This window comes from Gymnogyps californianus, chromosome 1 (genome assembly GCF_018139145.2).
Source record: "Gymnogyps californianus isolate 813 chromosome 1, ASM1813914v2, whole genome shotgun sequence".
NCBI classification, from domain to species: Eukaryota; Metazoa; Chordata; class Aves; order Accipitriformes; family Cathartidae; genus Gymnogyps; species Gymnogyps californianus.
In genome coordinates this window covers 193,794,529-193,810,894 of record NC_059471.1, presented here as the reverse complement: position 1 = coordinate 193,810,894, position 16,366 = coordinate 193,794,529, and the positions used below count along the sequence as shown (strand labels likewise).

Below are 16,366 nucleotides of genomic sequence, written 5' to 3'. Positions count from 1 at the left end.
TCCTGTTAGGTTAAAAGGGCCATAGGCTGGGAACCAATACCACGTTATGTGGGCATGAGATGTCATTTCAAGGATCTTTCAGTCAAGCCATTTAGAAACACATTCTGAATAATGAATGCATTCAAACAAAATTGGAGTTGTTATGCAAGCAACACAACCAGGGCTGGTATTAAATATAACAAATATTGCCAGTAGCTGAGAACATGTGCTAGACTAAGATCTCCAAAAATGTTACAATTGCTTTTCTTTCATTCACTACTTATGCCAAAAAAAAATGCATCAGAGGAGAGGAACCAACAATTTGTAAATGCAGCTTTACCATTATTTTCTATATTGAGAAGCAATGGATCCATTGTCAAACAGAAGACAACTCTGATCCCTAAATTAGTATCATATGATTAAGTTAATGAAGTAATCATGTCATGTAAAATTTTATTGCCCTTATAGAATGTGAGTGTTCAATTTAATCACAAATGCTACCTTCATTTTTAATTGAGCTGTATGAATTCTACTTAATGGAAGGCTTGGGTTTTTTCCTTGCACACTCAATAAATTTTAATTGAACACCTGATTCCTGCCGCTAACACATTAACATCTGGACACTATCTATCTTTTATGCATATAGATACACTGATTAAAACTCAGCAGAAAAGCAGATAATAGGAAAACAAAAAGACAACATTATGGAACACTTTCAGCCGTAATTTTTTATTATATATTGAGAAGCATTTAATTATCTTATTTCATTTAATTAGCCCCACTAGTTAGGTCAATTGTTTTTTATTGATATGGCATGTTAGCAACTTCGCTAATTGACACAAAATAGCATGTGACTATACTAAATGTCTTGTCCAAAATAATTTCTTATGGTTTTTTGCTTTCCTGAGACTTTTTAGTTATTTCACAGTCTTTTGAAAATATTGAATAACATATAAAATATTTTGGCAGGGAGTAGCTTGATTTAGAATTTAGCATTTCACTTTTCATTTTTATTTCTGAGTTAAAGACAGAAAAGATTCTAAAGAAAAATTGTTTACTTTCTAATGTTGTATTTTAGAATCAGAAAGTATCACTCTACCTTTTGTAGCTTTTAGAAATTTTAGTCTTTCTTTGGAAGGAAAAGTGTATTTTTAAGCATTCTTTATCATTAAGACATAATTTGTCAGCATTTACAAATTTAGTCTAGAAGAAAAACAGCAGCGTTGTGTCACTCCAGCTGTTGTACTTTAGTTCTTTCGGTATCTGTTCCATACGGATCTGTTTTAAACCAATGATTTAACAAATCTCACAACTCTAACAGAGTGTAGATGAGCTCAAATTATATAGATGTTTTAGTGCATAATATTAATTTCCAGTTAAATAGTAACAAAGCTTATTAGAACAGAGACTTTATGGAAATGGTAATTGATCAAAAAAGATTTTTTTTTTTTTCTGCATGAGATAATTTCTTTGAATAATTGATTATACCTCTCCTTAATTTTAGATTCTTCTATTCCAAACCCATTTTTGATACTTTTCTTTAAAGACGTAACGTATTTTTGACTCAATAATTCCTCAAGATGTATTTGGTATCTCTGTACCAGGAAAAAAAGATTACAATTTCACCAATTGGCACTTTTCCAGTTTGCCAAATACTGATACTTCTGCAAATTATTTCCATACTTTTTGAGTTGTTGGATAATCTTTATAATATATGTGTTCAACTGTGTTGACACTTCAACAGATGAAGTAACTCGTCATTATGCAACGAATGTTCTCCTCCTAATTTGAGAATAAATGTATTATTAATATGTATGACTGTGCTCCCATATATACATGATTTGTGGAATAATAAGACATTCTACTTATTTAAAATATTCATTTTAAAGCTATTTCAAATATAAGTTTCACAGTCCTTCCCCTGAAGTTTAATTTAACCACTTTTTGTTTTTACACAGCGGCATTTTCTTTCCTCTTCAAGTCAGTGACAAACAGGTAGCAGAGATCAATTTGAACTAGATTTTCTTAGTCTGGGCCGTTGCATTATACATATCCTGACATCCACAGGAGGGCAGCATGGTTAAATTAAGGCAGAAGATGGGAATATGATTATAATGCAGCTAAATTAATCTCACTTTTGATTGTCTATATTGTTTTGTGAAAGCTTTTATAATTAAGAAGAGTGCATATTTTCCTATCCAATACAGATAAAGCAATTGCATGTCAATTTTAGAAGTTTCGAAGTGTAGCTTCTTAGTAGCTATAAACATGAAGTTTTTCTCTGTGTATATACAGTCTATTTGAGAAGAAGGTTTTAAAATTTTTAATGTGGGAGTTATCAAAGCCTAGCTGGAAATTTAGCTCTGCAAATTCCAATAAAATCTGTTATATTTTGGTAAATCAAATATTTGGAGAGTGGAGGTAGCTATTCCAGTAGGTTTACGGGACACTGGAACTACTCTGCTCTCTAACTCTTGACTGAGTTATAGCAGGAAATTAGTCCTTTTATATATATGTGTCTAAATATATATATATACACACACACATAAAGTTCTATTTGGGGAAAGACAATGAAAGATCTCAATCTCAGATTTGAACAATAATCAATGAGTGGTACTAAAAAGATTAATTATAGTTTTTGTTCCAATTAAATTGATCACCAAAACACTTATAGAAGGCATTTTACCCTTTGTGTTATATACAAATAAATGTTATTTTTAAAAAAGTATTTCTAAAACTTCAAGTGAGGAGAAACCACTCAAACCTCCCCTCACATCCAATTCATCAGTGTTACAACTTATATTTTCTCTTCGATTTTACAGATTTAATTATTATTTTTTTTATGTAACAGCAGTTTTACAGTTGAATATCACTTTAGTATTGCTATTTTGGGGAGACAGTTGCTTGTCAGAGCAATCCCATGCAGCAGGAATGGGCTGACCCCAGTAGATGGCTCTGGCATCTAAATTCTGTATTCCTGAAGTCCTACTTCTACAGCTCTAAACGCAAATCAGCTCCAGTTTAATAACTCTAGTGCAGAAACAGTGCGTTTGAATGTTTCTATTTCTACGTGTTTGTTATGGTAAAGAACTTCTGACAAAGAGCAAATCCATGCCTTTTTTATAGGCTTGTATCTTTCTTGTATATCACTTTTTTGTTTTTGTCTAACCAGCACCCAAACCAAAACCATTTTTAAGATACTAACATTTCTTTAGGAATTTTTTTTCCTAATTATGTTAATCCATTTCTAAAATCCTGAATTCCATGAAGGGATACTAAAGGAAGTTTCTCAGAGGGGATAGATTTCTCAGTGATGCATTTCCATAGAATAACTAGAATAACTCCTGTGGAATTCAGTTTTAGATTGTTTGCTTCTGTGTGGCATTTCCAAGGATAAACATCAAATCACGTTAACGGTTCTAATGCAAGTTATTGTACACTGGAAGCTGTCTCTTCCAGTGCCACAAGACAATCGCTAAATAATACTAGTAGGTGGCCGTTTCAGAACGAACCAAAAGAGCTGCGTCTAGGCACAGGTAGCTGAGATGTGGAACTGTGCTACCAAGTGTAGATTTTAAAAGTTTAAAAAGGTTGAGAAAACCATTATGGAAATTCATTCAAATGAAAATCCATTAACAGGTAATAAGTACAGAGACACCATTTCTAGATAAAGAAACTCCTAGAGCCAGTAATAGCATGAGTATAGGAGAAAATTCTGGGGATGTATAACTGCATGCTTCCATCCAGTTGCTGCTTCCCTCTGCATCCTGTTGGGAACAAGGTACAGGCCTGAATGTGCTTTTGGGTGGCTACTTCTATGTTCTTTCATAGAGAAAGTTTCTTCAAAAGAGCCGAAGTGACATGGAGTCAGAAGTTTTTCGTTTCTTCGGCATCTTTAAAATTCTACATGTATTCTGTATAGGAAGGTTTCTTAAAATGGGTATTTTAAGAGAACTGATTGGCTGGGTCATCCTATGAAAGCTTTCTTCCTTGTTCTTACTCCTGTATTGTCATCAAAAGGCGGCCAGTATAAAAGTGCTTTTTTTACTCTAACTTGTGATGAAAGGATCACCTACAGTTGTCGTTCTGCACTGGTAGGTTTTCCAAGGCAGAATGTCTCTATCAGAATGTTAGATTAGCCTTACTGTCTTGGACCAAATGTTCATCTAACCCAGTATCATGTCTCCCACTGTGGCCAGCAGCAGATGACTGAGAAAATTGGTAAGAGTAGTCTCAGTACTCAGACATCTGCAGAGCAAGGACTTTCTGAGCCAGATATGGTTCTTTGCGTATAACAACATTCAATGCAATTGAATTTCTCTTTCACAACCTGTCCAGGAATGCCTAAAATGCACAATGAAATGTAACTAATTTGAGTTCATGGAAAGAAGCCATAACAGTTGCATTGCTGTGTGAGAATGGAAATTAATGTCTGGCACTGTTCCTACATTCCTTAGAGGTGCTAGAGATGCAACAGAGACAGTCTGCACCACTGATACAGGCAGCATCATGTGTTTTTCTGCTGTTGTATGTTGGATGGAAAGAGAAGTGGTATTCATTAGTTCCAATGTTTACGTGAAGTCTGGTAGATTAAAAGTGTTTTCCAATGTATGAGAGCATGAAGCGTCAAAATTTTAATCCAGAAGAAAATCACATAGTTCCCAATAAAAAGCTTTTTATTTCTGCAATGTGGGGAGAGGCTGCTATTTCAAAGATTGTATATGAATTCCAAGAAGGTAACTGCATTTTCCTGTTGCTTAAACTGCACTCTAGCACTTTTCATTCTGGACTGCTCTGTAGTAGCACAACTAAAAAGAATCTTCTACCAAGTGTGCCAAGCATTTTGAAATCTTTACAGTCAACATAGTCTCTGTTCTTTATCAGCTAAGTTCAGTCATTGCATCCACAGAAGCTTTACTTCATAGCACTGACTGAAAAGGGCAAACTAATACATATTATTCTAATATATATCAGAATTGTGCTTTAGAATGAGCACTTTTGTCAGACTGCAAGCAACAAACATTTTCCGTGAAAGTCACATTATCTGCTTTTCATGATGCCTAGGTACAGAAAGCCTCCTTCATTTCATCTGTTTTCAGGCAACTAACTGCAATGCCGAAGTTTTGAGTCTTGGTACTGTAGGGATCTGGTATAGCCAATGGAGACAGAAGGGCACTTCCAAAAGATAATTTGCAAAGCTCTGAAGATGAAATATGCCCCGAGTAGTTTACACTGGATCCATACACAGTACAAGGGAAACATGGTCACTGGAAGTGGCATAGTGGAGTTGCAAAGACAAGCATATTTAATTTGCTGTTTCCCTTTGGAACATTTTCTTTTATATTTTTTTAATTCATGAATGACTTGCATGTTTTGACACATGGAGTGAAAAGGCTGAACAGCTTTACAGGCTTCTGAAACTCACTCTCCAATGTCTGGAAGATAAGGGCTGGTGTGAGGCTTTCCTGAATGTTTCTTCTGCTGCGCTAGGACCTCAGGTTCTGAACAGTTCTCGCTTTTCTCCACTTTGGTTTCTCTCCCACAGAAGCTAACGTAATAATGCTAACCTCCTTCACTGGACATGTTGTGAGGAGTAATTACCTGAAGTTTATAAAGGTAATTACTTGACACTCAAGTGTCAAGCAATGTTTCTATTAAGAAAATAGTGATAGGTAAGTTAGGACTTGTTAAACTGATTTGTTTCAAAACTTTGGTGACGTTTTAAAATAGTGTTTTAATTGAATTATTTTAGGGATTTTTTTAAAAATCCGGCTGTCAAGAATTTAAAAAAATAGTTTTAAAACATCATAACATTCTGAATAAACATCTTCTGTGTGCACAAATTGAAGGAAAGTGCTAGACTAATTCATTATCATAATTTCTGTGCTTCGTTTCAAATCACAAATAGGGATACCAGGTGTAACATATTTCCTCATGCCTTTGCTAGATCAGATGTACCTCTTTACACTAATTCATAAGGACTTTAAAATACCTATTAGTGATGATGACAACAAATGTTATGAAAATACTTAGAACTGACAATCTTTAGGATGGAAATGTATGCATCTTGTTCTGCTTGTATGTTTTATTACCAAGAAAATACAAGATTAGCTCTGCTAAGGTTTGTATTCTTTATGAAATTAAAGTTGTATCAATTCAAAAGTAGCTTTCTAGGCAGTGAAAAGAAATACATAACCAGCCAGAGATAACCAAAGCCAAGTATCGTTCCTAAAAGAGTTCACTGCTCTTTCTAGCCTCTGCCACTCTTCCCATAAGTGGGCTATTTTCAACACTGGGACTCCAGAATTGGAGTTGCTTCAGTTGGCAGCTTAGCTCATTGATTTGTTTTATACCAGTGTGACACTGAGCAGGGTGTTTTGACTGATTCCATCAGTGGCAGTATATGACCTAGAAACAAAAGTAGTTTTTTCATATTAACAGGTCCTCGGCCATTTAGGCTTTCTAGATCGCTGCCTGGCTGGAAAAACGGTCAGCAGTTTTTCTATCTAATTGCAGTGTCATGTGCTTCCAGTGACATGGAGGGATGTTTAGGCTGGATACCCGGATGCTTCTGGGTGCTCAGGATGCTTCTGAGTTAATTTAAGGTCTGGCAATGTAAAGAATTGTTTCCACAGCCAAACTGGATGCTCAGGGGAGAGCAGTGCAATTGAAACTTTTTCTACTGCATCAACATTAGCATTTAAATTCAGATTTTCACTTTTAAAACCAGTCTCTTAGTTGTTCCAGCTTACTGTGCTTTGTTTCACATCATGGAACAGTTTGTGTTCACAGACTGTTATCCTTTTAGATGAAATTAAACCAAGAGATGAGCTCCAGGGGTGCACCCATGTATGCTGTAACCACTGGTAGCTATTTGGTCCATGGGTTCAGACTAGAGCTAGTCCAAAGCAAGCTGCATCAAAAAGCACAGAGAGTGGATGTCTGCTCCTCAGCACCAGCTGTTTCGAAGTTGTGCTGCATTACCTGTTTACACTACAATTAGATTACATTAGAATCGGAGCACTTTCTACATTTATGTTGCATCTGAAGGATTTCATTCTTTTGTTGACGGGAATTCTCTCAAGGCTAAAGGATATTTTTCTGTCTTGACAGACACTCCCACTTTACATACCAAATAGGTTTCCTGATATGACATAAATTGGATTAATAATTCTCAAGTTGCCATTGCGGTTACTTCACAGATTCCATAAGTACTGGCATGCATATTCACAAATGTTGAAGCGCTCTGGAGTGCAGTAAGATACCACTGTTAAAGAACCTAGGGATATCTGATCTTCCAGCATACAAATAACCATTTATACTGTAAGTGAAAAGTTGGTTGGGGGGGAAAAACCCCACACATTCTCCTGTTCATATTATGAGTATCTTGCTCATTGGAATAAATGGAACTGTTTTCTGTGGCTGTGGTGTTTGTATGACTTGACATTCTTCAACATTTCTTTATCTTTAGCAGGCATAATTACAGTAGAAGTTTAGGCTGATTTTTTTCATTCCATCTGTTGAAGGCTTATTTAGTTCTCTTTCTCAAGAGCACAGAGAGTACTAAAATGAATCCAAGAATGTTTACAGCTAGGTTTCTTATGACCCAGGTCATATTGTTGTCTTGAATCAGTTTTCTCTCTCATCCTCAACTGAAGACAAAAAAATGGCTTAATCTTGCGGGGTTAAATAAAAGAAGGAATGCGATGCAAGGAAGATTCCTTTTATGCAAGCGCAGGGACGACTGAAAGTGCCTGTGGGCATTTGGTCCCCATTGGCTCTCACAGCGAATGCAATGATGCCCACAGATAGCCTGTATTGTTGTCAGTTAAATGGGATCATGAGTGTCTGAAAGGTGTTTGAGAATGAACTGAAAATCATTTTCACAAGTGGATGATTACTTCTGCCACATGTTAACCGAACTCTATCAGAGTGGCCCAGATTTTTGAGACTGCATTAATTGCTCTTTCAACCTTGACTGAGGTTTCTCTTTAAGAAAGGCCTTTGCTGGACTAAACTGCTGCACGTATTGATTTTTCTTTCTATATTTTTTTCATTGTTTGTGATAAATGAAGCCTTTTACAAGTAGAGAATTTATCATTCAAGATGTAGATAGATTGCTTCATTCCTTAGAATAAAAAAGCCGGTCTAAAAATGATCTCTGTAGAAGTAGTAAGTCCTTTCTCATTTCTGCAGCAGTGAATAGCTCCGGTATTCCACACTCAATTACGTTTTTCAGCTATTCATTAGTGCTGATTTTTTCATCAAAAAGTAGAACCCTGCACTCTCGCAGCGTGGACTCAGAGCAAATAAGCTGCCATCTTCTTTCCTGTGTATGCCATCACATAATTGAAACCGAACTATAATATTTAGCAATATGGTTTTGCATTTTTGTAACACAAGGAAATGTACTTCAAATATTCAACCTTTGTACATTTAAAATATAGTGATGCTCAGACTTTTTAAAGAAAATGGTTGTTCGGTTTGTTTGTTCTGTTTCCGGAGGACAAAATGATACTGACTGAGACAAGATGATATATAAAACACTTTTATCCAGGTGTTTCTGTGTTTTGTAGTGGAAATGTAATTTCTCGTGTTTTTATTTGTTTTCCAGGAAAATGAACTTTAATTATTAAATGTTTATTTTTCTACCATATTGTAAGCATTGTGAGGTATAATCAGGTAAATCTGTGACTTCATACAAATCCAATTTCTACTTTTTAATTTGGGAGTGAGTGAAGAGAAAGAAAGCAGTGTTAAATAATGTTGAAGAAAAGAAAATTGTAGAACTGTTTTTAAGAGCAAAAGTCTCAGGAAAGTGATTGCATGGTTTGTACGTTTGGTTGCGTTTTCATATTACTACAAAACTGTTAGAAAATCTTTACATTGGGGTAGCACTTAATGACTCAACGTGTTAGATCAAGGTCCTATATTCTATGTGCTGTATAAAAGCAGGTGTATTAGTCTTAAGTTACTGGAAATTATGTGAGTAATATAAAAAGACTGAAGAATACAACCAAGCATATACATACTAACTATAAATATGCTTTCTAATGTGCACATATGCAGATATAGATGTTATGTATACATATCTTATTATATTAATATATTTTTACAGAATAAAAGTCTGCCATCTATATCTGTTTCTATGTACATCAGAAAACCAATCTTTCCTAACTTCTTGTCAGTCTACTCATTAAACACTCTCAGAACATGGTCTTAAAGAGAAGTCAAAATAAATCTATTTAGTAATAAGCAATTACTATTTCAGTGCTCCGATACAGGGGAACCGTTTCAGTATCTTCTTTCTCAGTTTATGGCTGAACTGTAATAATTCAAGAATTATTTTAGATTATCCCAACTCTGGAACCCAAATTAGAAGGAGAAAAATTGTAGCAAATGGTGTGGTTAATTTTGAGAGATATGGAATTGGCTACTTCTGAATATCAGTTTCTTCTTTGTCTTGCACAGAATATTTTATCTAAAGAAAGGTACAGTGTTTGAAGGAATGGCTGTTGTGTGTTTCTTGTTGCTGCTGGGAGTGTTTAAAATAGTCTGAACAATACTATGCATGTTGTGTGCATTTTTTTGAATGGAATAAGTGGGGCTTGTAGGTGAACACAGATACACGTATGGGTAGAGAAATAGCAGGCTGCAGCTTTGTGAGTAGGTGACTATGAGGGTCTGCTATGGTTTGTGGTACTGACATTTACCTGAGACCCATGAAAAATGATACAATTCCCCATCTTAAAAATAAAACATTCTTCAACTTAGCTCTAGGATTTAGTTCACTTATGAATCTGTTAACCTATTAATTTTCTGCTCCAGTTGTGAAACCCAAGTGTCATTGAATTCTGGAAACTGGCTTTTGTAGACTTTTTCTGTTCTAGACATCAACTGCAGTTTCTACAAATCGTAGATATTACTGTCCAGATTTAACAAGGTTCTTAGGTCCTTTGCTTCCCATTTTTTTTCAATAGAAAATAAACGGGAAAGAGAAGTTCAAAGAGGATTCTAGGAGTCTAGGATGTTTGGCTCCTTCTGGGTGTAAATGTTAGACTCTTGAGTAAGAATTAATCTCCTCATCTTTCAGGAGCATGCACACTTACGATGAGCACAGGATATATCCCTTGTAAATGGCTGAAACTTTCTACATTGGAAAAAACCTGTCACCGTTAGAGATGGCACTGGAGAAGGATTAATAACATAAGATTATAACTGTATTTATAGTGATTTGTAAAACCAAGTAACATAAGGCTTTGCCCTTCTATACTAAATCCCAGCTTTGTGTCATGAATGCTGTTTTCTTTGTTACCTAATCTTATCTAAGACCAGCGGATTTTAAAGTTAGGTAGTTAATGTTCCACTCCTTTGTTTCCCAAGGAAGCTCTTATTTAACACCTTAGTTGGAAGTGATTTACAGGAGGAATAAAAAGTGCACATTGCTATTTAATTTCTTTTTTGTATGCTTTCTTATTTTATAATTTTGACTTTACTGTAGCTTGTGATAGTTCTGCCTGTACTGTGGGACCATAAGTGGTATGTCTTACATGAAAAGTAATTTAAAAAGCAACCAACCTTTTCTCTGATAGCAAATGTTCTTTTAAGATCTCTTATTTTAAAAGCACCTTTCTATATCAGGCTCAGTTAATAATGAAAAAGAATGAATTAAACCTGGTGTTTCTAAGGTTGCGTTACTCATTTTCTGCCGTGTTCCTGTTAGAACGTAAAGTCACTGCTGATGATGATACCAGGGTTACTTGCCACTGGTGATACCAGGATTACCGTTGAGCAAGAAGAATCCTCTGTTAGTCTATGGCTCCTTTACAGTCATTTAAGACATGCCAAGAGGGTGGGAACGTGGTCAGGATATCTTTGTACTGTAGAATTTGAGGACTGTGTATTCTCAGTTGGTCTTCACAGTCTATGGGGCAGTTGTCCTCCAACATACATCAGATAAACCTACAGGATATTCTGAGGGATGCGGTGGCAGAACCACCATGAAGAACAGGGCAGGCTTAGGACTGAGAGAGCCCAAAGGCCACCTATGGACCCTTTTATTTTTCTCCTCCCCGGTCATTAATCTTCAAGACTGAGTGAAATTCATCAGTCATTCCCCCTCCACCCTGTGACAATAGTAAAGCGATTAATGGGGCAATAGCAATGTGGTATGCTTTGGGGAAAGTAAGTGCTCTCATTTAGGGGAACATGCCTGGCTCTTTTGAAACATATATGAAAAGCAAAACAGTTTGTATTTTGTGGGGGAATATGCGCCTATCACTCTGTGAGGTAAATGCTTCCTTAGTAGGAAAACATTATAAACTTTCAAATAAACTCTAGTAGGCCCTTTTTTTGGTACCCTTTCTGACATAACCCTTACTCCTCTCCTTTCTTTTTATTGAATTTACTAACAATCACAGAATTAAAAAGTTAAAAAGAGTGTGGCAGGATCTGGACTATTCAAAGCTACATCAACTGGTAATCGCGTACACGAAGCCAATTGTCCTCTCTCTCATAGGAATAAAAAGCAGAGTAACCAAGCGAGGCAAAGCTTCAACACAGGTGCAGCAGGAGTTGAAGAAGGGCAAGATATCGGTGTTGTAGTAATGAGGGAGCCACTACATAATCTGACAAACCACCAAGGTTAATTAGCATTACACTGAACATTCATGTTAGACAAAAATTTGTCCTTTGTGATACCTAAAGTGGGAAAGATTGTGCTTGAGTGTATGCTCAGGACAGGTGGAAAAAAGGTTTTGCCTGTATCTTACTTGCCTGTTTCACATGAGATGTTGGTTTATTGCGCTGTTTTTCGACTGAGTTAAAAACCACTGGGCAACAAAGCCGCAGAAGTGATCACAAAGTAGAGGGCAGCAGACCCTATCTTCTTACCACAAAGACACCTGTCCATCTACCAATCATCCAACCAACCGTCTCAGATCCTAGTTATTATAACTTCTCCATAAAATATGTGCCAGCATCCTCTGGAGAGTGCCCTGTGAAGCCAGCATTCATAGGTCTGAACAATTTGGATCTTTGTTCTACCTTGGACCCACCTAGTTGTACTAGATGCCCTTGATAGAAGCTGGCCAGCCAGAAGGGACGTCTCATAGGTAATATTTTACTTTCCTGCCAGGTTTTAAGCAGCAGATCCTTAGCACTCGTAGGCTCTTGCTTACAATCCCACAGCTCATCCTTTTCCTCTTGCTGTCTTTGTTAACAACAGTGCAACATGACCACAGTGACAGAAAAAAGTGTCGCTATAATGCCATAAAACTTGCTGCAACTTCTTGGGTAATGAGGGTGCTTCCTCTACCACCAAACAGTATCAGCATCTGTGGTGTTGTCATCTCACTAGCTGATACTCCTGATTACATTGTTTGATTCAAAGCCTGGAAATTGCCAAGGTGACAAGGATTTTTTTGTAATCTAGGAGTCTTTACAGTGAAGTGCTTCTGTTTGGGAAATTAGATTCTAGTTTACTCTGGAAAAAAAATTAATCATCTTGTGTGTCTGCTGGCGTTTTGTTATTTGAGCATTTTCCCAAACTGACACTGTGACTGACTTCTCACAGACTACAGAAACACTAGCAAATCTATGGAAACCAAATGGAAAAAAATGTGTTAGGGAGTTTAACTTTTCTAACATTCAGTATCTCTGTGTAGTCAAAAGTGTTCTGCTTTAAGCTATTTTTTCTATTTTCAGACGCAATTGGTGAAAAATAGGTGATAAGCAGGTTAGTCTTCTCAAACATGAGATCTTTTGTTTCTGCTTTTTGTCTTATTTTGAGTGAAAAGGAGTATCTCTTTGCATTTTTATGGTCTGAGTAAATAGAAGAAAAGAACACTTCTTAGATGTGACAACACTGAAGAAACAGCTCAGTAGGTAGAGCAAATGAATACACTCATTTGTATTGGGTCCTCCTAATATCATGCTTCTTATTAATGGAAAATATATTATTATTTTCCCTTTATTATTTCCTTTGCAGGTATTTGTACGCTCTAGGACAGAAGGTTTGGAAGCGGTGGAAAAAACGCTACTTTGTTCTTGTTCAGGTTAGTAGTCTGCCATGAAATTTCATTAAAAGTAGTCTTGGACTATCAATTTTCTTAGGTATGGTTTCTGGAGCCATTAGTAAATCAGTATCTTCGGGCAACATATGCAGCACTGCTCCAAGCTTCTTACAGCATAGAGACATCCCGGGTATTTTTTTTTTTAATTTACATATGTGGCAAACAGAAATGTCACTGAGTTTTACATATATATAAATGAGTCTCTAGACTGAGCTGTGTTTCGACTGAGACCTAGAAATTTCTGAATGAAATTGTTGTGACCTTGAAACATTCCGCTGACAGCTGTCTAGCAGCACTCAATTTAAAATAAAGTTATATTTCACCAAGTGGGTTGTACTTACTGTTTCATTTATTCTATCTCAACAAAGATTTCTTGCCTTTAAAATTAAAGCAACAATAGTTACTATTAAGAACTTCTTCATAAATATTTTTTGAATAATGCTATTTTTTGTTCTTCCTTGGAAAATTAAATTGGGTAAAATTGTGTAGTTTTTACAGAAAATCTAGTGTAGCAGTTGTTCTTGGCCACAAAAATGTGCTGGGCTGGTATTTCGTAAGTTTTTGTCCAAACCTAGAACTGTAAGTATTTTCACGTGCTAGTGAATGGTGACATTAACATGAGATTAATAGAATAGGAATGGAAAAGTAGATTTTGAGTGGTCAAAACTGAGAAATGAATGATTTTTGTGAGTCTTTGGAAAAATCATTATTTTCTGTTTGTGCTTGTCTTTGGATTGCGGTTACAAATTTGATGTTCTTCTGAGTCAGTTCAGGGAATACTATTCTTCTGTGTCCTTTGTTTTGTTGACAGAAAACTGTTAAAAGTGTGAGCCTTCATAAATGTCATACAAAGGATGAAGCCTGTTAACGAGGCTTTTTTAAGAACGAAGGCTTCTAAAACTACTTTACAGAAAGCCTGATTCCTCTCTCTACCACTCTGTCAGTCACACTCACCTGGTCTCCTCCTACTCCTAAATGATGAAAACTGTAAGGATGTAAAAAAAAAGTCCTGAACAAGGTCTTTAATAAAGTAAAGTTAAAAGCAGAGAGTATTTGCATATTCTTGCTAAGCTTGATGTCAATACAGTGTTCTCCCTGGCTTCAATGGGAATTTGCTTGCATATTGTTAATCAGTGAGTAATGGTTACAAGGTTGAACAGGATCTTCTGGAAAGTCTACTGAATTCTCACTGTGAAGAGATGAGGACTTTTTGTGACTTTGTTAAGATTTGTAAAGGTTGGGAAGATCTCTATTTAGGATAGCTGTTAAGGCATGGACGTGAAGGGAAAATAATTTAAAGTTACAGAAAAAAAAAAAGAAAGGCTAGATGCTCCCTTGTCCTTCATGCTTTTCTTTAACACTCCTCCTACTTTACATCCCCCCTTTCACAAAAAGAAAGACCTTGTTCTCTTCCTCTAAGCCACAGGTGTCATCTGAGTTTTAAAGTGCGCACCTAAGACACGTAGTCTTTCTGTGCGTGTGATATGGAGCCATCTGGGAGACCAGTTTATTCCAGCTAAGTTAATTTTAACTATCTTCTGCTTTCTATGCTGAAATTGAAATACTGGAGGAGAATATTACAGGAATTTTCCAACTGTGATGGGATTTAGACATCTATTTCATTTTAAAGCATCTATCAATTCAATAAGACTACATAAAAAATACCGTGTTAAATCAATATTTACTGTCCAGACAGCTCTAGCTCGTTTATATAGTCCAGCCGTGATACATACACTGACAATACGCTGAAGTCAATATGTGTGAAATAAGCATTCAGTAATGAATATCAGTCTGTTGTATTGATATATTATTGATATATTGACGAGTCTTCCTCTATAGATTAGCTTTTAGCTTATGTTAGTAAAATATTAAGGCCGTGAAATTCAGTTCTAAGACAGAGGCGATCAGTATGATTTACACGTGCTGTGGAAATTTAACTCAGGTGTGAAATTAAATGAATAATGTTGATTTTTCAGGAGTGTGATGTGAGTAATGTGCACCTTTGTTATTGCTACACGTATTAGAAGTTGTTAGTGGTTTCTGAAAGAAGAGCTCAATGTCATAGGAAGGTTACAGAGTCTGGAAATTTTAACCCTCTCATTATATTTGCTTTTCTTCCTTTTACAATCCAGTCACTTCTCTAAAAGATTTTTCATTTCAAACTGGAAAAAGACAGGGACATAACGTGTTAGGTAAAAAGCCTCAGCTCGGCATGCTGTGGTTTACTTCATTTACTGTCTGATAATATCTTCCTCCAGTAATCTGAATGCAGATTCACTTCTGTCATTTTAATTTCATCTGTTCTAATGTTTGAAAAGTCAGTCATTTGTTTCATGGATAATTTTTTTTCTAAACATGCCAACCACGCATGCTAATTCTTGCTGCTCAGCTCCTGAAGCGGGCTGCCCAGTGATGCCCCATAGCAGGGACCACAGAGTCCCCCTCCAGGTTTGCAGTAACAGTTCTTCCCAGCACGTCAAACAGGCTCTTTCTGCCCCATGGGGACATCCTCTAGTGACACTGCTCATAAGTGATGTCCATATTTCTGTGCCTATCTGTCTGTCATACATGCACAGGTTGTTGGTTTTCCACTTTGTTACAAAGTAGGTAGAACAGCTGGTAGTCGGGTGTTTGGACCTCTGGAAAATTATGAAATTCAGGTAAATGCAGTTGTAGGAAGAGGATTGCCTTGTCTTCTGTCAAGAATTACTATTTAAGAAGGTGGCTTGATTCTGTTTTTGTCTGAGAATGTGTTGTACATAGTCTTGACTTTTGAGTACCCCTTATTCCATGAAGTATTGATGCTAATTTGCTGAATTCTAAGGAAAAACTACTTACAGCTCCATTAACTACTAACAATACGCTTAAACCCGGTCATAGATCTATATTAAAAAATGTAATTTCAGATTGTGCTGGTGGTTCTCTCTATAATAACTGATAGCAGCCACCAATAACCATAAGGAAAAGTGTTTAAGAGCTTGCGAGTGTAAACAAACGAGGCACATTCTGTATTTCTTTATTTTGTTGAAACTTTTTTCCGCCAACAGAGTTTTCTGGAGTTTTTCTATTTGTTTCTTTGGTGGAGAGACTTTAAAATATCTCATTTTCAACAAAAAGATGAAGTGTAAGACTGATTGTGACATGAATATCTTTTAATAAATTGTTCCTTTAAAATAAGAGAATGCATTTGAAATACATTTGAAAAAGTAAAATCAACAGCATTATAATTGCTGTCTTGTTAATAGAGATGAGGTTAAAAATTAACAAAGACAGACACATAGTCCAGATCTTCCACAACCTTATCTTCAAAAACA

The 16,366-nt window shown here is 36.1% G+C and overlaps 2 protein-coding genes across 15 annotated transcripts in view; one reads left to right on the top strand and one right to left on the bottom strand.

Annotated features, from left to right (window-relative positions):
- WNT16 (Wnt family member 16) overlaps positions 1–16,366 on the bottom strand; it is an 873,674-nt gene that overhangs the window by 262,987 nt on the left and 594,321 nt on the right. The window lies entirely within an intron of this gene.
- The window catches only part of CADPS2 (calcium dependent secretion activator 2), a 327,121-nt gene that overhangs the window by 190,802 nt on the left and 119,953 nt on the right, over positions 1–16,366 (top strand). For all 14 annotated transcript variants that reach the window (XM_050892956.1, XM_050892948.1, XM_050892951.1 and 11 more), the window contains one exon: positions 12,968–13,034. In XM_050892956.1, the coding sequence (XP_050748913.1) occupies positions 12,968–13,034 (67 nt within the window). The remainder of the gene's footprint in view (positions 1–12,967; positions 13,035–16,366) is intronic.